This window comes from Clinocottus analis, unplaced genomic scaffold (genome assembly GCF_023055335.1).
Source record: "Clinocottus analis isolate CAN_PGR_092001 unplaced genomic scaffold, fCliAna1.0.p SCAF_9, whole genome shotgun sequence".
In the NCBI taxonomy this organism is placed as follows: domain Eukaryota; kingdom Metazoa; phylum Chordata; class Actinopteri; order Perciformes; family Cottidae; genus Clinocottus; species Clinocottus analis.
This window is the reverse complement of record NW_027176251.1, coordinates 18,664,325-18,687,339: the sequence shown is the minus strand read 5'-3', so window position 1 is coordinate 18,687,339 and position 23,015 is coordinate 18,664,325. Positions and strand designations below refer to the sequence as shown.

At 39.6% G+C, this 23,015-nt stretch overlaps 2 protein-coding genes across 14 annotated transcripts in view; both read right to left on the bottom strand.

The window, feature by feature from the left end:
- Window positions 1–12,391, bottom strand: part of hace1 (HECT domain and ankyrin repeat containing E3 ubiquitin protein ligase 1) — a 34,335-nt gene extending 21,944 nt beyond the window's left edge. For 9 of the 10 annotated variants that reach the window (XR_011077188.1, XR_011077192.1, XR_011077191.1 and 6 more), the window contains exons 1-16: window positions 12,259–12,391; window positions 11,032–11,086; window positions 10,782–10,871; window positions 9,545–9,649; window positions 8,690–8,765; window positions 8,412–8,543; window positions 7,479–7,561; window positions 6,631–6,727; window positions 6,435–6,536; window positions 6,258–6,364; window positions 5,489–5,639; window positions 4,493–4,567; window positions 3,326–3,624; window positions 2,546–2,614; window positions 2,309–2,396; window positions 363–474 (exon numbers count right to left, since the gene is read on the bottom strand). Coding sequence is in view for 4 of the 10 variants with exons in the window: in XM_068569345.1 (XP_068425446.1) it covers window positions 363–474; window positions 2,309–2,396; window positions 2,546–2,614; window positions 3,326–3,624; window positions 4,493–4,567; window positions 5,489–5,639; window positions 6,258–6,364; window positions 6,435–6,536; window positions 6,631–6,727; window positions 7,479–7,561; window positions 8,412–8,543; window positions 8,690–8,765; window positions 9,545–9,649; window positions 10,782–10,871; window positions 11,032–11,086; window positions 12,259–12,346 (1,729 nt within the window). In the remaining 6 variants the exon portion in view is untranslated. The remainder of the gene's footprint in view (window positions 1–362; window positions 475–2,308; window positions 2,397–2,545; window positions 2,615–3,325; window positions 3,625–4,492; window positions 4,568–5,488; window positions 5,640–6,257; window positions 6,365–6,434; window positions 6,537–6,630; window positions 6,728–7,478; window positions 7,562–8,411; window positions 8,544–8,689; window positions 8,766–9,544; window positions 9,650–10,781; window positions 10,872–11,031; window positions 11,087–12,258) is intronic. The other variant, XM_068569344.1, reaches the window with a different exon arrangement.
- Window positions 12,392–12,516: 125 nt separating this feature from the next.
- LOC137780942 (alpha-N-acetylgalactosaminidase-like) lies at window positions 12,517–22,555 on the bottom strand. Of its 4 annotated transcripts, XM_068569349.1 has the most exons (11): window positions 22,475–22,555; window positions 21,125–21,281; window positions 20,479–20,619; window positions 18,396–18,607; window positions 18,205–18,299; window positions 16,943–17,104; window positions 15,988–16,185; window positions 15,703–15,843; window positions 14,705–14,796; window positions 13,842–13,921; window positions 12,517–12,631 (listed from the first exon to the last, which is right to left on the bottom strand). In XM_068569349.1, exons 2-10 carry the CDS (start codon window positions 21,277–21,279, stop codon window positions 13,891–13,893), a joined length of 1,227 nt encoding a protein of 408 aa, XP_068425450.1. In that variant the 5' UTR covers window positions 21,280–21,281; window positions 22,475–22,555; the 3' UTR covers window positions 12,517–12,631; window positions 13,842–13,890. The 4 variants fall into 4 exon arrangements, with proteins under 4 accessions (XP_068425450.1, XP_068425449.1, XP_068425451.1 ...); XM_068569348.1 differs by lacking the exons at window positions 12,517–12,631; window positions 13,842–13,921 and having other exon boundaries at window positions 14,416–14,796; XM_068569350.1 differs by lacking the exons at window positions 12,517–12,631; window positions 13,842–13,921; window positions 21,125–21,281; window positions 22,475–22,555 and adding exons at window positions 20,715–20,906; window positions 20,984–21,102 and having other exon boundaries at window positions 14,416–14,796.
- Between the last annotated feature and the right edge of the window lie 460 nt (window positions 22,556–23,015).

The window sequence follows — 23,015 nt, the reverse complement described above, 5'->3', positions numbered from 1 at the left end:
ACAAAAAGTATTATGAGATATTCGTCAAACGACCTATCTTTTAGTCTGCAATTATCTCACTGATACCTATTAAAACTCTTTTTAATGTGGTGCCTAAAATATAACACTCCACGCAGCTGCAAATCTAAATAATAAAAGCTTCTTTCAAGGAAGGAATTCTGGTGCATGTTTGTTTGAGCATCAACATGGTCTAATTGTTGGCACCAACAACCGGCACAAAACCACCTCTGCTCATTCTGTGAGCATTTAATAAGCCAGGCAACATGACACTGGAGTGTAAATTAAATCGTTAAATGGAGTTTGGTGCGATCTTCTCACCCCCAACACGTCCTCTGTTCGTGTTTAAAAAGAAGCCTTTGTACCTCTGTGGATGAGCAGGATGTCGTTCTCGTTGACCGGACGATGAACCATGTCTGAATCTGGCTGGCCGGCCAGCAGATGCTCATAGAACCACTCACAGCGATCCTTAAAGGGCTGAGAGAGAAAATAAAAACTTCATCCCCCACTGCACAGCACTTTCCTAAACTAATTACCACTTCTCTGTGTTTTCTACTCTCAGACTGTGAATTTCTCAGTCTCGACCGACGGCTCAGAAAGTCTTCAGTTCTGAAATACTCATCTGTAATACAGAGATGGGGCTAGGGTCTATTTGCATAATATATGCCTTTGTTCTCCAAGCATTGGAGGGAGGATGAGGGATGTGCATGGAAGAGACAGAAAGGCTTTTCCCTTGGGCCGTTCTGAGAGAGGAATCAGGAGATGAAATCAAATTCACCAGGTTAAAGTCTGTAATTAAAACAAGGGCCTACTCCCAGGCGAGCCATAATCCATGGGTAACGAGGCTCGAACGCTGCAGCTCAAATATGAATACTGAAGAGTAAGGGAACAGCACACAACTCGGAGCAGCACTTAAAATTCATGAAGCCATATAAATGGAACTTAAGACAAGTATTATCGCCGTGGTTGTAACATTGTTAAATGATCCTGAAGTGAAGACAGGACTTTCAAAGTCACTTTCCATTAAGTCCTAGGAGACGCAAACATAAAGACACAGCGGGACATCAAAGTAGAGAATAAAGTCTGAGGTTAAAATGTTGTGTATTTTTGGGAGCTAATAAATGATGGCTGATGGTACAAGGCTCTGACAGGATACACAATGTAAATAACCTTTAATAAAAACGGAGGGTTGCCTTTCCCTGCTGGGAAAAAAGCTGAAAAAGCGTCATATATCAGTCTATATTTAAAGTTTTTTTAGAGACTCATCAGTATCAGCATGTATGTGTTTCAGACATGTTCAAGACCATGTTTTCTTAAGTAATCAGGGCAGGGGTCGGCAACCCGCGGCTCCGGAGCCACATGTGGCTATTCAACCCCTATGTTGTGGCTCCTTGAAGCTTTGTCCGTTGGACCATCTTTCAAAGAGAACTCCTCTTATCTTGGAGTTTGAGGGAATATTGTGTCACTGAAAATAAAATAAAAATGTAAATATCTTTTTAACTAAAATGTGTGTCACATCCTTTTAATAATACTGTGACCACAAAGGAAGTCTGCATTGTGAATTCAACATGCTCCTGCTTCCCTTGGCCTTATGCCATTATAATATAGCCCTCTCGGTTTGTCGTTAGGGACGCCCCGTTTGATGGACCGCCAATCCTTATTGGTCAAAGTCCGAAATCAGGATTCATGCTTTGTAGTCAGTGATCCCTGATGATGCTACACTGAACAAATCCATTTTATAACGGGCAAAAAATGGGCAGCAGTCCTGCTTGGCTGAATAACAGAGGTACCAGCTTGCATTGAGTAACATTATGATGCATTCTATGTTCTATTCAATAAGAATTAGTATTTGTTGAAAAGTATAATGCGTTTATGTAATCTTGAAATACAGTTGATTGAAGGAAATGTTTTTAACCGCGAAATAAAATAAAAGACACATTCCCCTTTACAACACACTTAACAGTGTTCCGGCTGCGCCTGTGCCAACCCGTAAAAATGTCTTTGACGGGGAAAGCAAAGTGATGACGGTCTTGTTTTAATGCAAAAAGAGGACTGAGACCCTATCAGAGCTAATGTGGACCATGAACAGAACTAAGTTATTTTTCTAATGAACGTATAGGAACGTAAAAAGACAGTTTAGTTGGTTTGAAAAGGACTATATGTAAAAACCTCCTAAATCTGTGTTTCACTGTGTAAAACATTCAGAAAGGGCAGACCATGTTTTCTGGCAGACTGAAGTTAGCTTCCAAACTTGTGTTTCTATATTCAGTCCCTCGAAACATTTCATGAAGTAATTCATCATTTTTTTTACCTGGGCCTTGATAATGTGCATGAAGCGTGACATCAACTCTGGACACTCCAGGAGGAAATGGAAGTGGTTAAAGATGATCTTTGGATTTCTGAAAGACAGGAGGTCGAGGAATGAAGCGAGAGAACAAAGAGATGAAAGTAAAAAGCAATGAAGAGAAAAGAAGTTGTTGGATCAATAGCCAGTGTCTGGGTGCTCTGCGTAGAGGAGGACGTATGGCAGAGGGCCACATTGACTCACCTGGTTACAAAACACTTGAGCACCTCATCATGCTTGCAGACAAACTCAATAAAGCGAGGGGATGTCATTCTGGGTGAGGAAAGAAAAGAGGGAGGATGAAGTGATACAGGATAAGTGTCCGACAGCAATTTCATGTCAGCAACAGCATGGGTTTCACAACTCTGTTCAATTCTATCTGAAATGGCAAAATCATCTCAACCGAAAATTATGCTGGATCACAATAGACTTGCTGCTGGAAAGATACATGTGGATACTTTGTATTGGTTTGTCTCCAGCTTGTACCACTACATCTAGATCATAGGTTTTCAAAGTCGGAGGCGGGCCTCCCGAACGGTTTCCCCTGCGGCCCAGTGAAGTGGAAATAAATAACAAGATCAAAAAGAATAGCCTAAATGTGCGTGGTTTGGTTCAAGCGATGTGCAAAGTAAAGTGCAGAGATTAAGGAATTGTACAGTTATTCCAACTTTTAAAAAGATTACTCAATTACTGCAGCATTGAGCCACACACTGGTTGTCTAGGGGAAGTAGTAGCAGGGCACATAAAAAGCAGCAGTAGTGATCGGTGTGGTGGTACTAGGAGCAGAAGTAGTAGCAGTAGTAGTACCAGCAGTAGTAGTAGTTGTGGCTATAACAGTGGTAGTAAGTCAGAGGTAGTAGCAGTAGTTGTACCAGCAGTAGTAGTTGAACCAATTGTATTTGTAGCAATATGCAGTAGCAACATCATGTTTGTTTTTGCTAACAGATTAGATTGACAGCTGACAGATGAAGACTGAGCACAGACCCTTGTGGCATCTGACAGGAGCAGCACATATAGAAGGCCTGAATCACAGCACTGAGCCGACTTGCTGTCATGGAGATAACATCCTCCCCATCAGCGTACACATCCGTTTCCATGGCGGCTTCAGGGTCCAGCAAGGAGGGCAGCTTGGAGCCAGAGTGGTCAACCTCCCGTTGTTTGAGAAGCAGAGAAGCTATCTCACTGCTGGAAGAGGAGGAAGACGGGTTCTTCCTGTTCCTCTCCAGCTCTGTGGAGATGAGCACCAACCACTCATCCAGGGAGTGCCACAGCAGCTCCAAAGGCTGCAGAGACACAGACAGGAGGTGAGAGCCACATAGGATCACAGAGAAAACCAAGGGAGTCATCCATGAAAACACTACTATTTCCAAGGACCTGTGGATAGTAGAAAACTTGTAGAAAACTTATCATCTTTTCTGTATTTGTGTAGAGACTAAAATCTGGAATACAGGTGTCTCAAAGCCAAATTAAACCAGAACTATCTGTGTGGTTGTTTGTGTTTTTTTCTTTGACTTGAGAGAAAAACCCTTTAAAAAAAAATACATGATTAGAGTTTTTTTTGGTTTATGCCACAGCAGAATCTCGTCCCGCAACAATGCTTTTAGAAGGTTTTTTTTTAGTAATGTTCCATATAAGCAGTAAAAAAACCAACCTAAAGACTCCATTTATGTTTGGACAATATTGAAAAAAACAGTGTACGATGAAACTTGTTATATTTAGAGATATGTCTATACAATCTCTACCCAAGTCACTGCCGCTTTAACTTGTTGTTGTTGTGTTTAATGTGCAGGCAGTGTTGAAAATCATTGAGCTGAACTGCTTCATAACTATATTAGAGTTACCTAATTGTATACTGTGTTGTAATTACATATCATTGTAGACAACAATATCATGATATACTAGCATGAAAGACAATTGAAATAATATTGCCAACATTATCACCAAACCCACCAAAATACCACAGTGACAATTATTTTCAAATGGAACATTAAATATCAGAGTTAATAATCTTTCTGATTTTTATTCAGTGGGAGAATACATGCAAACACCCGGCTACCTTGACAATAGTAAGTATGATTATGATATTGCAGTGTTGCAGAGATCATGTTTCCCAAATTCCAACTGCAAATGATAAAAATGTCCATGGCTCACATCAAAGACAGCAGAACCTGTCCAGGAACATTCATCTTTTTGTATCGTCTCCATCTCCATCTGTCTCGCACACATCTGCAACCAATGGAGTCAATTCTTATTGGGGCTGTTTTAGTTGAAAGGACATACAGTCAAGTAAGTATGATCAAAATACCATGTTAGGATTTGTTACCAACTATCTTCCAATAAAAGAAGAAATTAATACAAAGTTACATTGCCCAAGTGCTGGTTTTGATACTCCCACTGGGACTTAGCAAAGCCAGACATCTTCGAAACCTACACACGAGTGCTTAAAAACTGCAGTCATCAATGTTTTCAGATAAAAGATCACATGACTAGGTGTTATATAAAAGTACCAAACCCACATGAGAAAGACTTTCTTTCCTCATTTAACATAAGAATTCTGGATAATGGTCCCTTAAATGTGGTTCTGAAAGATTAGTGACATATATGTAGTGAGCAGGACATTCTACATTGCAAATATAAACATGTTAGTGTTCTGACAAACTTTGTAAATGAAACAATGTTTCTAAATCAACTTATTTCTTTGAGATTTCTGCAGTGACATTTCCTGTTACTTAATCGCCAACATAAACTGCAGGCGGATACTGATCTTTGTTATAAGCCAATATTGGCAGATGCATTGGTCCAAGTGATGCAGTCATGATGCCTCGAAGATATTTACCAGCCACTGGATCTTTTAAAGTTTGTTTATCATATTATTTACTTATCAGTTGTTGTCACCTGTGTTTGATAAATACTACATCGTTCCCTGAATGATCAATAAAAAAATATTGGAAAATGCTATCAGCCTTGATATTCCTGTCTCAGAATTAAGCATTGACCAGATCATAATTTGAATTGGTGATCATCAGTTTTGGTTGGTTCAATCTCAAACTTCTGCAAATAACATAGAGCATACTTCCATTCCAGCAGCCTCCCCGGTGGTTCTTACGGCACCTGCAGATTACAATATACTGTACAGCTCCTACTTACCTTAAACACCTGGCTGCGGGGCGTCTTGTTGCCATTGTAGCCCATGTCGTTGCCATTGTTGGGTGATGAAGGCCCCAGGCGGAACACGTGGCAGAAAATACGAACGATTCTCAGCAGACTCTTCATTTGAGCTTCATAACTGCTGGACAGGCTGAGAATGGACATAGGGCAAGAGATGATCATCAGAATGTTAAATACATATCTTCTAAACCTCTCTAATGTCCATCAGGGTGGAACTCTTCTGATTGTATAAATAAGTTTATGTTTATAAACTAATAATGTTTATAAAAAAATTACTCACCTGATATATTACCTTAGTAAACATTGTAAACATGGGTTTATGGCCTCAATCTCTAGTTTCAAGTCTTCTTCAATGCAGCATGATGTTCTTTTCATAAATTATGTCTAATTTAGAGTCAATTAGACCATAAAGCAGGGTATGGTTTAGGACGGGGCTACATTGTGGATACCACAGCGTTGTAACGTCTGGGTGTTGTCCATGTTTTCTTCACAGAAGAAAACATTTCTTCACACACTTTTCCGGTGTGTTTTCAGTTTATTTAAGTTCATTATAACATTTTGGCCAAACAAAATGTTTTATTCCCATTTAGAAAGAAAGTGAACTCCATAAAAATGTTTCATGATTCCTACCTACACAATTATGAATCAGTACAACAAATGGTTCTCTATAAAATGATCAATATGTACACAACGTGAAATAAATAAGGAAAAGAAAGCAAATATGTGAATCAAATATATACAATTATACCTGAGAAGCTTGTGTCCATTAGTGGTAGCCACTTCAGCAAGACTGGTCAAGATCCTCTGGTAATGACTGTCACTCTGCTGAGAGACATGCTCCAGAACCTGCCTGAGCTACACAAACACACATGTCAATGGAAGAGTATTCACAGGGCTTATGAATGCAGAGACAAACTGGTCATACCATGTTCTCTTTCATCTCATCATTTTGCGTCATCTGGATGAGGGTCTGGAAAAGTCTGCTGTGGTGCTGGATGAGGATCTCGCAGGTCTCCCCATATCCGCCCTGAACACACAAAAGGCGGGACAGTAACCACATGAACTGAACAACACAAAAAGGAAATAGTTTAAAGTGCAAAAGGTGTTTAAAACAACCTCACCTGCACACAGAGATCCAGAGGAGTGATTCCATTCTTGTCAGGGAGGTATTTGGCACCTCGAGAGAGCAAGATCTGTGCTGTGTCTCTTTGGCCATGGCTACAGTACAACACAGTAATGGACTGTCATACACTGGCTCTTCAATGGGTATTTTAAAACATTTGAATCCCTAATATTCTGGGTTACTTTAGTATTTTGACACGAGAATGAATAGGTCTGACTATTATGGAAGTGCAGACGCGTCAGTGCATGTCTACTCCTAAAAAAATAAGAGGAAGTGTAAAAGTCAAAGGCCTTTAGACTGCCTGTAAATATTTTGCATGTGAACTATTGATACCAACGGCGATATGTATTTGCAACAGTTCCAATAATTTTTATTTCAAAGTTTCAAATAGATTTGCTCAGCCAGAGGACCAAGTCCAGAATCCTACTGACTCAGAGCAATCATTGTATAGTCTAAGCTTCTGTGATATTTTACTGAGTTTACCTTTAGCAAAATATTTACAGCTTTTATTGTGAAAGGTAAGACAAATGGACTGGATCTGCTATGCACTGGTTTTGTCAAGGTAAGAAAGACTAATCAGATTTGCTGTTTTGGTTTGGACTTCGTAGCCTCTGCGTTGTTGTACACTGTAGTGTATGTTTTGAATACAAACTCCACACAACATAATTGGTGGATGCAAAAGCTAAAAAAAAGTCATCCTGTGCAAGCCTTCTCTTTGAAAGTTATTATATAAGTTAACATTTAAAAATATATTGACGTGCAAATCAATCACACGAAAATGACCGCCCCCAGTGCCTCGAGAGGTTGAGAGCACACTATAAATCTCTAACGCTACAATGAGATCACCTGCAGGCGAAGTACAGAGGCGTGGCTCCAGAGACGTTGGGCCGGTTGATGTCAGCTCCACTGTCCAGAAGACACAACACCGTCTAAGCAGACACAACATGTTCACTCAGAAAATATTTCACTGGGATAACAAGAAGTAAAAAAAATAAATACTAATGTACAACAGTTTCAAAAATGTACTGAAATGACTTTGCTGTCTCATTATGTGATTGCTAGATAGTCAATAGGACAAAAAGTAAGTAAACGAGAACATCTCTCTCATGAATAACATCCGGTATTGTAATTTTAAAACTTCTTGAGGTCTTTTTAGCTCCATTAGCTAACCACGGTGTGTAAGCTATTCCTGAAAACACACACACATCTGTTCTATCGGATACTATCAGGTTCAAATCCAAAGCCAGGCTTTACAACAATTTCACAATATTGGAAAAGCTAAATTTGGAAAGGAAAGACCGAATGAACAAACAAACAGATGCCTGCTGGATTCATTTTTTGAAAGGATCTATGTAGAGTGCAGCTACTTTACTGGCAATATAGTGGGAGTGGACATGTGTGGTAACCTCTTAAGAATTGAGAATTAAATTATATCAGATAAAACACAATTAACAAAAATGTTGCTCCGTTACTGTCATACAACTTGTATTCTTTTATGTCATATATTCATCATTACGCTGACACAAGGCAATTCGAAAATAGGAACCACATTTTCAGTTTTGGCAGCCAAAAGCCTGGCCACTTTTATAATTCTGTGTTGAGCCCTGAGAGGCCTAAACACACCACAAGAAGCCCTCAGAAGCCATACTGCTCCTGATGTCTAAGATGACTAAAGTGGCTGAAGTGACAACATCTTCTGCCCAGCTTTGAGTGCTATGCTCCAACTAGGGCTACAAATAGAGGTCAATTCAATGAAAGAGATATGTCAAATTGGCTCACAGTTTTGTGTCCGTTCTGACAGGCCACATGTAGAGCTGTTTGCCCCATAGCATCCTCCACATCCACATTGGACACATGCTGGACCAGATCATGGAGAAGCTCAGTCCGTCCATTCACTGCCAACCAGTGGATCTGCAGCAGAGGATCACATGCTCAATCACTATCCTGACAAGAGGACTTAAATAGCTTACAATTTGTTGAGTAACAATGACGATAACAATAATTTTAAAATATTCAATACAACATGAAAAACAGCCAAAGGATTCAAATCAACTCACAGCAGTCAGTCCCTCATTGTTGCAGATGTTGACATCGGCATTATATTCCAGTAGTTTGCCCATACACTTCTTTTGTCTAATAAAACAGTGAAGGCAAGTGTTAAGTAGCAATGTTATCACACAACTAACATCCACAACTTTCTTTAAAGTCCATTGACTACCAGTGTCTAATAGAAGTCTAATAAGCATATACGGACAAATCTGAGAAATGAATAAATATAAATCCATTTATCGCTATGAAAAACAGTAGACTCTAGAAGCAGAAATCCAGGAAAGATGTGAATGGTTACTTGTGTGTGGCCAGCCACTGGATGCCTAGGTTGGTGATACACGATTACAGAACATGTTGTTACAGAGCAACCATGCAAGTTGGAGGTTGTCTCAGATTGTACATATTACTGTGAGAGGCCAAACGAAGGACAAAGAAAGGATCTCGTTACCCACTAAACCCAACCCACTAGATGCATTTCTAGAGGAGAGTTCAAAGTATCCAGCATTGTTTGTTTTTTTCTTCTATCTTCAGTAGCGCTATGGAGCGCTATGGTTTGTCTTGTGCACATGCATGAGTACTACTACGTTCATGTGCATGTACATGCATAGACATGCTCGCACAGGTTTTACATGTGGCGGTAATGTTCCACGAAAGACGATAATGAAGGCTACAAAATTGTAAATGAGGAAGGAAATGCATTCAACATGTTTGCTGGACCTGAAGGATTCACATAATGTGTTCAAATCAAACCATCAAAAAGTGTGGCACAGTGAAATCACTGGACCAAGTTTCACAAGACCTAGAATACAAACTGTACACAACACAAACACGTAAACAATTTAAGTGTAGTATTAGGCTCGTACCCGTTCCTAGCAGCCAGGTGCAAAGGGGTACAGCCAGAGATGTCCTGGTAGTTTGGGTTGGCTCCTCTCTTCAGCAGCAGAACCAGACACTCCACTGACCCACAGCTGTTCAGAAAGAACAAAGAGCAACATTCAGACTGGAGACAAATCCAATCAGCTTCTCAAATAAGCTACCGGTTTCTTAAGACAGAGTGTGACGAGATTGGATCGGTGTATTCAGACATCCGTGGTTCAACGATCATTTATTTGCAGCATGCAACACAGGGATGCACAGTCAAAATCAATTCTAACCCATTTTCAAGACAACAAACACATGACAAACTAAACTAAAGAAAAACAGAAGTGTATTTATTGAGTTTGCATCATTAGGAATGTAAACTGCAGCATCAAAAACAATTTTCTGGGCAAACAATACAGCCAATATGTTCTCATCTTGACATTAAACATGAGAAAAACATTGCCCATCGACTTTGACTGTTTGAGGACCAAGCAGCTTCGCTCCCTCTCCTCCCGGGGCGAGTTTGGTGGTGTTTGCTCCAGCAGGTCTGGCTGGTTGGTCTCAAAGTCTGCTGCACCTAATCCCCACGCTTTGTTTTCAGATGTTGATGAATGTATTTGGTCATATGTTATTAGTGATAAACACAAAATAACAAGCCTGAGGAAGCATGAGGAATGAAGCTCTATGATTTTGAGCTGTCATGTCATGCAGTGCAGAACTTTTGTTGCACCAGTCAAATTCAGCAAGGGAGGAAGCTAGTGATCGTTGCAATCATCCATTCTGCAGTCATGGCAGCATTCACGGTGTATTGAGAGGTGTGATGCCATCTGCAAAGTAGTGTGAATGTGTGTTGTGTTGCAAGTGAAGCATTGGACACTTTGAAATGTGGTATTCATTATTTTGTAAAATCTGTGTGACGTTTTGCAGTTAAAAAGTCAACTGCAAAATGTCTCTTATGGAGTCACTATGAAGGAAGACACTGTTTCTAAATGACCTTGGTTAACAAATACAATTTTACTGATATATCTGGAATAAGCTAATATCGTCTGGTCACGCGCTACGATGAACCCTTGTGTAGTCACACACTACAAAGGCACACCTCAAACCAATATTTTCCTCCAACCTACTTTCCCATCTTTGTTGACATTTTTATTTAATATGCCAAACAGAAAGGAAGTTCCTGGCTGAATTCAAGGGGATGCTCCCTCTTAAATGAGAATGGATTGAACAATATCTTACTTGGCAGCGATGTGTAGTAAACTTCTCTTCACTCGTCCAAAGGCGTAGTTCACATCAAACTTGGAGTTGAGCAGTAACTCTGAGACTGACCTTTTAGAGACAGAATGAACACGTAAATCCTTTGTCTCTGTGGACAACAACCCACATTTCCTATACCTTGGTTGTAATGGATGTAGGAAGAAAGACTACAAGCAAAAGCAAAAAATATGCATTCTTAATTAAGCCCTGGCAAACTTGGTTTGATGCTTACCTGTGCTGGTCAGCCATGACCATTGGCATAAGTGTGTATACTGCAGTTTCATTGTCTGTGGAAGAAATAGGATATATTAAATATATATTCGACACATGAGCACACCGTCATCATCTGTTTCACCAGTACCTGGACTTCAAAGATGCAATTGTTCGGAGATACATGTTTCTAGAAAATTTAAATTGTGATCAAAACATGATTAACATAAATAACATAACCCACTTGAACATGCATAATTATTGGCATACTTTAATTTACAAATATTAACAAACTGATGTAAAAAAAACTTGTATTCAATAATTCTGTGACAGTTACAGAAACTAGCTGGAATACTAATCTAACAATTTCCCCCTTCATGACTTCTGGATAGGAATGAATAAAGACATATTTGCTTTGACGCCCAATACAAACCTCAGGGTGATTCATTACAAAACCATCCATAGAACAAATATAACTCAATTAAAAATTGTCCATTTTTAATTGAGTTATATTTGTTCTGGGACAGAAGAACACATCACAGACATCACAGGGTTTGGTCTGGTGGGTGAATGACAGTAAGCTATTGCTTTTGTAAAGCAACAACAGGAGGTGAGGGCCTCAGAGACTTTCCCAGGGATTCTGCTGTTAAGTCAAAAGCTATGCTTTCTAAAGTTACAGTAAGCTATAGAGGACTAATAAAAATGATCAAATACACAAGAACATTTGGAGAAAAGATTAATTCATTATATAGAATGATGTCATTATGTATGATGTTGTATTCACAAGATCAATAGATGAATAAACCTTTCAGCTGCACAGTTGTGACCGCAGGTCTAGTATTTCTTAGTATTAAATCAGATACAATATTACACAATTGACATGACATGTTCTTGCCATATTGCAAACTATAAGTTAACATTTTTTTCAAACACTTGCTTTGTCATAACAAAGCACAATTCCTTTTTTGAAAAGTAAACTTAAGCCACAGTCTGAATAACAGAACCCTGGTCCTGGTCATGCCCTCTCCTGCTGTCTGCTCCTGTCTGTTCGGCTGTCAGAGCTAGCGTACACAGGCTATATAGAGTACACTGTATCATTACGGCTGCTGTGCTTCGTGGCTGTACCTGCAGCCCACAGAATCAAATCACAATGTGACTAACAGACATGGGGCCGAGGCAGGGTGCTGTGACACCTCTGGATGACCCCCATTTCTTTAGCCTTACAGCCTCTAGTCATCCGTGCCGTTACCTTCCGGGAGTTCCACGGTCCTCGCCCGGCGGAGGGAACGGGTCAGCCGACTGAGGTGTACGTTTAGCTGCTCCATCGCCCGTTCCATTATAGGGTGTCCACCGAGATGAGAACCGAGGGAACAAAGCCTCGCCGGTCGAATTTATTTCTTCCTAATTGAGGTGTATTGTTCCTGGGCGTCATCCATTGGCGCCGACAGAAGGGGAACCGCTTCCCTTCGAGACACACGGAGCTACAGTAGCGTTACACTCACTTTTTCCTGCCACACTGCTTCCCACAGCGTTATGGCATAACCTCACATACTTCCTGTTGTGATGACGTTCGAGCGCTATGCAGTGTGGGTGTTGTCCATTCGAGAGGAACTGCGCCCCTTCTGGAAAATTAACGAGAGCAGGCGGAAACAGCAGGAGGCGCTCAAGTCATTGTGACGTGACGTCATTACATTACATTACATTTTATTTAGCTGACGCTTTTATCCAAGGGGATTTACAATAAGTACATTTAACCGTGAGTACAAACTCAGAAGAAGAATCGAGAAATTACAATGTCTTCAATAAAATCAAACTAAAAGCGCTATCAGTAAGAGAAATGTAAGTGATACTAAAGTGCTACCACTGCTCTACCTTACTTATTCAAGGTGTAGTCGAAAAAGATGTGTATTTAGTTTGCGATGGGAGATGTAGACGTCGTTATGAAATCACTCAGAATGTGAGGCAAATCTTTTGAATAAGTCAAGAAAGTTGTTTGTGATCCTTTTGTTGTTCAGATTTACAATTAACATATATTTTAACCAGAAGGTAAATCAGACAACAAATCAAATATATATTGAGGTAAACGTGGATGTAATTACTTAATATGTACCCATAGTTCCTCTCTCAGAGTTAGGCCTAACCCAAATCGTTAGGTTATATCGTGCTGCAAGTAACCCACGATAGAAGGTTACAACGTGTTTTAAACATTAGCAGGGATTTTGGAAGAGACTGACCCTGAGCTATATTTCGCTCAGCTGATGCACAATCACCAGTATTTGCTTTTAAAAGAGTTCGAGCAATACTTCCTAACCATAAAAGACCAGTCTCTACCCGTTTGCCTGTGGGTGGGTCCCTAAGTTCCTGAAGGTAGGGTATTACTTACTACACTGTGAAACTGAGTGATAATGAATGTATTCATTGTCCCAAAGAACACTCACTGCATCCGTGTTGTTGTCTGTGTTTCCTTACTGCCCTGGCAAACTACAACTAAGTGGTTTCTTTCAGGGGAATCATAGTATTATATATAGTATTATTTATTTAATATATATATATATATATATATATATATATATATATATATATATATATATATATATACATATACATATATATATATATATATATATATATATATATATACATATACATATATATATATATATACATATACATATACATATATATATACATATACATATACATATACATATACATATATATATATATATATATATATATATATATATATATATATATAGGCTATGATTTGCTATGATTTGCATAGTAAGGCTTTAAAGAGCCTAAGTATATAAAATACAAAGCAGATATTACCTTGTATTGGTCCTTTAGGTTGTTCCCCTTCTTTTTGGCTGTTTGGCAGTTAATGCCAGGCCAGAAGTGATAAGCAGTCCCTGGGAAAAAAACAAAACATCAGGGTTCTGTAATTTGTAATTTTACATTAAATATGTTTTTTTTCTTTTTTTGAATAAACACAAATATGCTGGAATTTAGGATACAGTACAGGACTATTTCCCCAAGTTAGCTGTTATCACAGAGCGCAGACTTTTATGTCTCTGGACTGCTGATTTGGCTCCTGTCTTTTGTTCCTTTTTCATACGGTTCATGTGACTTTTGTTTCTGACACTGTAACAGATGGGACTTAAAATGTAGTCCAATTGATTAAACTGTTTTTACACTATACTCCAATGAGTACCAGTAAACAAAAATTGGACTTTGTTACAGTCATGAGTAAAATAAATTAGTTACTTCGACCCCTGATTGTATGTATTAGTTGTGTCACCATTTTAACTACATTTGGACAAAATGACATCTGGGGCACAAACATCACAAACAAGGACCACAGTTAATACATTTTTTTTATTTTATTTGAAGGTAAAGGGACCTAATTCAAAAGAGAACAGAGCATTAAAAAAACATTGTGTTTGGTCTTGTGAAAACATAAGAGCAAAAGAGCATCTGTTCAATGATAAGTCAAAATACAGCTGACATGGCTTTGATTCAGCCAGCAAATGATTCAATACAATTCCAGCGTAGCATTATTTTCTCCACAACAGTTCCTTTATAACACTGTAAGATACCCAGGTTTAGCTTTGTGGAAAGTAAATTGTGAGGCTTTCTCGTGCTGGTAGTGGAGCATTTCCGTCTCTTTGGAGTGTTGTTTTGGGTAGACGTACCACATGACAACACCCGAGGGATTGATGGATAATTTAAACTCTGTGGTGGCGTTCATCCCTGTCACTGTTGAGCCAGTAAACACATCATAGGCCTAAAAGCAAGAAAAGGATATATTAAAGATGGAAAAAGACACGGTCATTCACATTTGATAATTTTAGCCAACTATTACCAAATCAATTTTTAACAACTATAGATATATAAATAGAAATAATACTTTCTTATTACTGGGTAATTTCACTACAGGGCAACTTGGAGTAAATAAGACAAGATAAAACTATAAAGTACTTTAAAACAATAACCTTTTACTGAGTTTTTACTCTATGTACATGACAGCCGTTGCTAATCTTACCAACATTTTGTGTCTTCATGTTTGCCATGTTTGAATTAAGGTTGGGTATTTTAGTATTCAGGCATGCGGCAGTATGAAATGGATATATTTGCAGTCAAGACACATTTTAGTAATAAATAAACAGTTAATAGTTATGAGTTTTATGTTTTGTATCTTTTGGTTGTAAGCCATTTGCCACTAGTGTTATATTACATTCATGCACACGAGTAAATGATGAATGCGCAGATCGGGGGGTTTAGTGTCTTGCCCGAGGACAGATCGACATGGACTAGTGAAGCCGGGGATCGCACCGTCTATCCTTTGATTGAAGGACGACCCTGCTCTACCACTGATCCACAGTCACACTAGTTTACGGGAACATACTGTAAATAGTTTTCTAAGTTAGATGTATTAGTTATCACTCTGGTCTATTTATTGTGCTGCTTTAAAGCTTGATATAATAATATTTTTCTTTTGTCCATCACAATTTTCAAGAGATCAAGGTCACTTCTTTGTTTTTTTTTTACCTACCAGCACCATGATATTTTTCTTGATGAATGGTAAATGGACCATAGAGCCATTTTCTAGTCTAATCCAACATTTCAGTAATCAACTAACCATTTCAGTACAAAAAAGACACACAAGGTAAGACAAAAAGGGTGAACAAACCTCATAGTTGCCAGCATCGTATTTAAGTTTAGCCAGAGAGGTGTGGTAGACAAAGGGCATGTCTGTCCGTCGACTTAGGAACACAAGGGCACTGGCTGAATGAGACAGAGGCCTCCAGTAAACCTCAATATGATTCTTCTCCTGTGAAACAACACACACATACCTCAATAAAAAGATGAGCCTGATCCTTTTTCTTCTTTTGTTTTTACAGTGCTTGCTTGTCTAGTATTTCTCACCCTTGTTCAATCGCTGTAACTAAACTTGTGTCTCAATAATGATAATGACCTGTAAAAGGCGTCTCCCCTGGATTCCCATGGGGTCCTGGTTTATGGCAACGGCCACTTTGTTTTGCAGGATGGCCCTTGCACCGTTGTCCAGGTTTCGGAGGTCATTGGACATGATGAGAGGCGCAGCCATTATAGCCCACAAAGCCATCTGAGAGCGAGCCTGGTCCACACTAAGACCAAAGTTTCCAATGATGAGCTGAGGAGAGATATCACAAGTATGGAAGCATTATGACTGAATGGATATACAGTAAGCAATAATTGCTTACATGTTTAGAAATCATGACAAATTGATCATAAAGCAATATAATAAAAACTACCACAGCTAGAAGCCAACAGTGACTAATATTTAGACCTAAAGGATAATGTAACTTAGAGCATGCAGAGTCACCTGCATGTACTACTATGTAAAGTGACTTGGAGGTGTGTTCCCAGCGTTTCCACAATTTATCCTGAGAGCAGCCTGTTCAAAATACTCTTGTCCATAAACTACCTTTTCAACATTACCCTCAGAATCTTATCTGTCATTACATAGAAGGGTTCTGAGTATGGAGATTGATGGGCAAGAAGGTCCACAGAGAGCTTGAACCCTACTGTCAGTGCACACTGAGTCAGACAAACATGGAGCTGGAGGTCAGGTGGGAAACAGAGCTTTGTGTAAAAAAGGTCGAAAGGGTATGTGGCTATAGTCATAGGGAAAAGATGACTTTGACTGTACAATATACAAGCAACCTGTAAGTCACATAACTTCTATATACAAGGCATGCAATCGGACAGTGTGAACAGAAACAAACCAAGTAAAATAAAATAAAATGTATTTACTATAATTTGGAATAGGGCAATATTGGATGTAAAAGCACCTTGAGAGACAACAGTTAGGGTTCTGATCGCCTCTATGACTAGTTGTGTCATTATACAACTGTACAGGATCAATAATGAAGACTAATCCATCATACCATGTCAGGGTCATTCCATCGTCCAGGACCCGCGGCCGGCTGTAGATCATCCTGGTTCTTGGAGAACCACTCAAGGATGCCTTGCACACTGTCCCATGAGTCCTGGATATCGTAGTAATTCCTCCACAGGTGACAGATATCACCCAGCAAAGAGTAGTTCACCTGGTAGGACGAGGGAGCGAACAAAAATATCATGGACCTTTTTATGGAAATAATGTATGCGTCAGTGTTTTTATGTAAGCAAGTATGTAAGACTCTCATTCCCCCTGCCTAAACAGGGTTAAAAAGGACACTGTTTTTCTTTGACCTTTTATGGAGTCAAGAGGATTGCAGGTGGGATTTCTTTTCCCTCGGCAGGTGTCTACGCTAAGCCAGAGGAAGACATCTCCTCGACCCCTCAAAGGGTTTATTTTACAAAAAAAGACTTTCACTCATTCCTCATTCTCGGCTCAGTAAGAAATGTATGTTATGATCAGACTGTAGTGATTTGAAGTATATAAAGTATTTGAGCTGTTGCTTTGCCTCTGTTGCCACTGCATTTAAAGCAGGTAGTCCTGAGAGTTTATCATATGAAAATAGTGAAGTATATTCATGGTTGTAAAAAGCTAAGTACTACTGTGTGCACAACAATAAATATAGTTCTGAAAGGTTATTCTAGTTCCTAATTCACTAAACAGACCCATAGAGCTTATTGCTAGATATTAAAACCTATCCTGGCACCTTACCAAGAGCATGGATCCATTAGAGGAAAGCTGCCATTACTGGTCGAGTGGGGTTGTGAGTGGAGCAGAGTACTATACCAGAAGGGATGTTAGTGAGCAACCTAGGCAAGTTTCCTCGACCACCAGTTTAAACAGTTCTCCAAACCGCTCGGAGATCCGGACCCATTGAACACGAATTGCTGGTTGTTAGATAGGGGCTAAACATTCGGATCTAACAGTAGGCGTGTGTGTGTGTGTGTGCGTGTGTGTGTGTGTGTGTGTGTGTGTGTGTGTGTGTGTGTGTGTGTGTGTGTTTGATAATGTTTGCTTGCAAAGTTGTAGTTCTGGATTAGGTTGGGAAATTAAAACAGCACATTACGGAATAATGGTGCCTTTATTGGCCCACGTTTAAAAATTAAGTGGTTTCTTTTTGCTCAGAAAATCAGGATTGTTCCAGATGGTCAGAGTTTTGCTATAGTAAATGTTTTGAATAAAGGATGGTGTTTAATAGGTAATGATGAATCTGATTGAGTCATTAGCTGATGTGGGAATGACACTCACATTTGGCGGAAGGCCTCCAATATAGACAGGCCAACTACAGGAGTAGGCTATAGGTCTGCCTGTAGCATTCAAAGCCTTGGACATCAGAGGGTAACCTGTGGAACACAATAAAGCACTTCATAAAGCTGGTCCACATCTATTGTGGCATATTTTACTTAAGAATTTGAGGTTTTCAATCGCTTCATTCTTACCCAACATTTGTTCTACAGGATTTGAGGAACAGCCATCAAACTTCAAATAGTCCACCCCCCAGCTGGCAAAGGTCTGGGCATCAATCTCGATTTTATCCAGTGTGGTGCCAGGGAATCCCATACATGTGTGAGTACCCATGTCTGCATAGATGCCCAGCTTCAATCCACGGTCATGGATATACCTTGCCAGTTTTGCAATGCCCCCTGGAAACCTAGAGATAAACAAGCACACACTTTTATTTTACAAGGAGCTCATTCACACAGGACCCCACAGGTGAAATGTTATTACATTTGTCAAACCTCACTTAAAGGGAACATTTCCCATCCGGTATGTGGATGTCCAATCAGTGTTGACCAGTGAAGAAATAAATTCCCCCCTTGCATGTTTTATTGACGGAGAAAGCTGATCACTCCTGCAGTACCGCCAGTGCCTACACATACCAGGATGCATTGCCTGTGAGTAGCAATTTTGCCATGTCTGATAAATAAACTAAATAAACTCAACTGTAAGTGTCTCTTTAACACTGAACTAAAACCGGCTTAACTGCCTCGTTAACTTATAATAAAACACACCTAAATTAAACTGGATTGAAACAGAATAAACCTCAAAAACTTGCTTACTGTTCCAACAATCAGGAACTCTGGTTTGGTCTCAAAAAATATTTCATTCATTGAGTCAGACGTCACTGGCTCTCTGCGCTGTTTCTCTGCTTTTGTTCTGTTGTCTGGCTGCCTGACTATAGATCGTCAGCGGCTGCACTCCTTCAGAGCCAGACCATGGATTTTGAAGAAATACAATAACAAAAATTGCCCCGAACCAAATTGGACCAGCTGATCTTGGTGGTCTTTTCCAGTTTATTATTGGCATCCTGAATAAGGTGTCCATCACACCCATGCCCAGTGAGGAGGAAAAATTATAATTAAAAGTGATATCTATTTTGAAATGTTATTGTTTTTCACAATTACACTAGATGTATTATAAATATTTTTCCCTATTAGCTTATTTTCTTATTGCACAAGCTCCTGTCTTGTCAGTTCCACAGCTTGTGGCCAGCAGAATGGCATGCCTGATAGCTGGTTATGTATAGCTCATCCTATCCAATTTCACCTTTCATTTCTCTACGCTAGATAGCGTTAAACAATATGCTAACGGACAGCTGGCTCACTTTAATATCTGCTGGCATTATGGTCGTTGTGATTCCTCACATAGAATTATACTACTATTTTACTATGATCTTTTCCACAAGGCTTTTCGCAAAAAGCTTCAGCAATTTTTTTTCTTCTTCTTATGCTTGCAGTGTGACCATAAACATGCACTGTGATTGGTCAGTGCGTCAGTACACACTCAACTGAACTTTGATAAACTTTACAACCGTGTTGCTGAAGAGTTGATGGACTTTGTCTCTAAGGAATAGTATCTGGTAAGCTTTTTGTGTTTTTTCATCTGCGGTGGCGTTGTGTTGATGTGGTGCTGTTTTTACGCGGTTGGACTGGTCAGGCGTGTCAGTCAGGGCCCACAATATCGCAAGGTGAGGTTGGAGGCGTCCGACGCAGAGGTGTTGCGTAACTGTGCGCTGTTCGGCGGGGGTGTTCACTGGTGGTTGAAGTGGCTTTGTGAGTCGGTCCACAAGTCGCGCGTGATCTCCTCAAGAAACCCATTTGCTAACATTGGTCAACATACAACATACAATTAGTTGTGTACAATGAAAACAGACAGAGCACACAAGGAAATGTGTGCCAGCTACATCTCTGTCTGTTTCATTCAAAATGACTGACAAAGCATCCCGTCCCCCCGAATAGTGTGTCAAACTTTAATTTAGAACATTTGAACTGTTTTATCTGTTCAATTTGCCCCCGCGACCTTGCTGTCTTCTGAAACCTAACTTTCTGTGAAGACAAAAGTTTATTTTGAAAAGACACTCCGTTAATGCGACGTGCCGAACACAAGAGGGCTACAAAGAGCTCATAGTCTGACGCTTATTTCCACTGACCAAGCGGCGTTAGATGACGCATTGTGTGAAAATGTGTTGCAAATGAATGCAAATCAATTCATGTTAATGGAACACAAAGTAAGTAGACCAACCTGGAGGGGTCAGGTTGCAATCTCCCATGATCATCTCTCAGCTGGGACATCCAGCAATCATCTATGATCACATACTCATAGCCCAGCTCCTTCCAGCCATCTTCAGCCAGTCGGTCAGCCATGTCTCTGAACAGGTCCTCCCTGTGCCATGCATGAAACACATTGAAATACTTGTTAAGTCCAAGAGCCTATTATTGTCACAATAAACCTAAAAGGTCTGTAAAATTATCCTTCACCTCAGTAGTGTGGTAGTATCTACCGGGGTCTCACGATTTTACTTCAAATGGCATCAACAGCAAAATTATTGATGTTCATTTTAAAAACTGTGTCCACCTATCTTTCAAAACTTTGGTCATCAACCGTCATTGCAATGGAGCCTGGCTTCAATGTCATGTTCACATGTTTCACCTCACAAGCATGAGGTTTGCCTGAAAGCAGGAGTCATTATTCCAGCCCCTTTCAACAGCAAACACCCACAGCTCCAATCAAAACAGCAGAACTATACCTCATCATGTAGTTTCCTTTTCTGAAACAGCCTCCTCTTTTTCTCTCCTCCGGCAACTGAGTGTGTTTTCTTAGTAGATTGGTCCATAACTCAGTCCCTTATCTTGTCAGTGATTAAACCTTAAAATTCAGATTTCCAAACCTGATGCAGTTGTCCGGGTCATCTTTACAGTCAATATCACAGCGAAAGCGTTCCCAGGCCATCCATCCCATAGGAGGAGTCTTCAGCAATCCGTTGTCCAGGCCAACAGTCAGTGAGATCAGGGCAAGGAGCTGAGTTACTACTAAGGGCCCCATTTCTAAAAAGAAGAAATGTAGAAATTAAACATTTACTAAATATGTACTCACATGCACAAGCAGGCATACAATGTGTTACTCTGTCACTGTTTTAAAATGGCTTTTTATTTTTTTCGAAACACTTCTGATTCCAACATTTGTGTGACAACAGTGGCAACAGTGCTGACAGAGCCAACCGTGTTTATCTGACGGGGAACCGGAGGCCGGGTTCTACGCTTCCACAACAACTCTGTCAGAGTTATCAGCGGTAACCTTCTTATGAGAGCAGTGCAGAGCGATGGCACTAATATGCACTAAAGGGAACACAGCCAGCCGTCAGCAAATCACAAAGAAGCTCTGATAACACCACACACAGGGAGAGAAACTTCATTCCCTGCTGAGGAAGACATTACTCCACTATCTTTAAATATATAATAGTTGTTTGATGAGATATTAATGCTCTGAATGCTGTAAGAACTTTTAAGTTGATTTATCTTAAAAACTATTGAATATGCTAAAATAAACTGTGGCTCAGTGGTAGAGCAGGGTCGTCCTTCAATTAGAGGTTCGGTGGTTCGATCGTCGATTCAGCGAGCCCATGACGATGTGTGAATGTTAGTTAGTCCTGATGGGCAGAAACCTTGCATGATAGCTCCTGCTATCAGCATGTGAATGTGTATGAATGGGTAAATGATGACATGTAGTGTTATAGAGCTTTGAGTGGTCGGAAGATGAGAAAAGCAACATACAAATACAGTCCATTTAGCACAGAAGTTAAAAATTAGATATGAGTTTATATAATTCAATTGGGATTAATATGAGATTTTAAAGTGCTCTTAAAATGTGATCTGTAGTCTTATTGCAGTGGGCAGGAATGATCTGTCCTTGTGACAACAAAGCTGGGTGAGTGCTCCGCTCTCTCTGCAGTAAACAACATGTCGATCACACAGAACACAGTTTTGTAGATAGATTAATAAAGGTGAAATTATTTTACACAATCCATGTTTAGTTTGCTTTTAACACCATTAAGATTATATGACATCCTGACCAGAGAAGAAAGGTTACCAAGTAGCTCTGTGAGACAGAGAACACTTAAGTAGCTGAGATCTGACTTAACACATACCAGTAATACAGTAACCTTGAATGTCTTCAAGAGTTTAACCATGAGCAAAGCCATTATTACAACTGTAAAATGTCTCTATGAAGTGTCTCTTACCTGTTTACCTGAAACTTCACGGCTGATCTTAACAATCAGTTCTGTGAGGGCAGGCACATGACTGCCTTTTCTGTTTCCTGGATTTTTCCTCTGAGCTGCAACGTCTATCTCTTCCTGTTAAGGTAAACTAAGGTCATGTGACTGGCTGCTCTGTGTCACATGATAAAACAGGAAATAGGTTGAAGAGGCAGAAATGTGGTCTTTTGGTGTTGCAGATTGTTTATGTACATTTGTATTTACTATTATTTATTTTTATTAGATGTTATATCAATGTTTTTTACAGTGAGTATGATGATGGTGTTACATTAGTATAATTGGTTTCTTAGATACTAATCATATAGGAAAATAGCACATTGTAAGCATAATGGCAATGAAATTAATAGAATGTATAAACTTTGAGAAAACTGAGAAATAGTTGCATTGGGAACATGTACAGGTAAATAATTCAGTGGCTATTGATGAAGTTATTCATTTTCTCTTTCATCAAACGGCACCAAGGACACTGAGAGTTTCAATTCCATTGTACTTTTCTGTTTTTTTT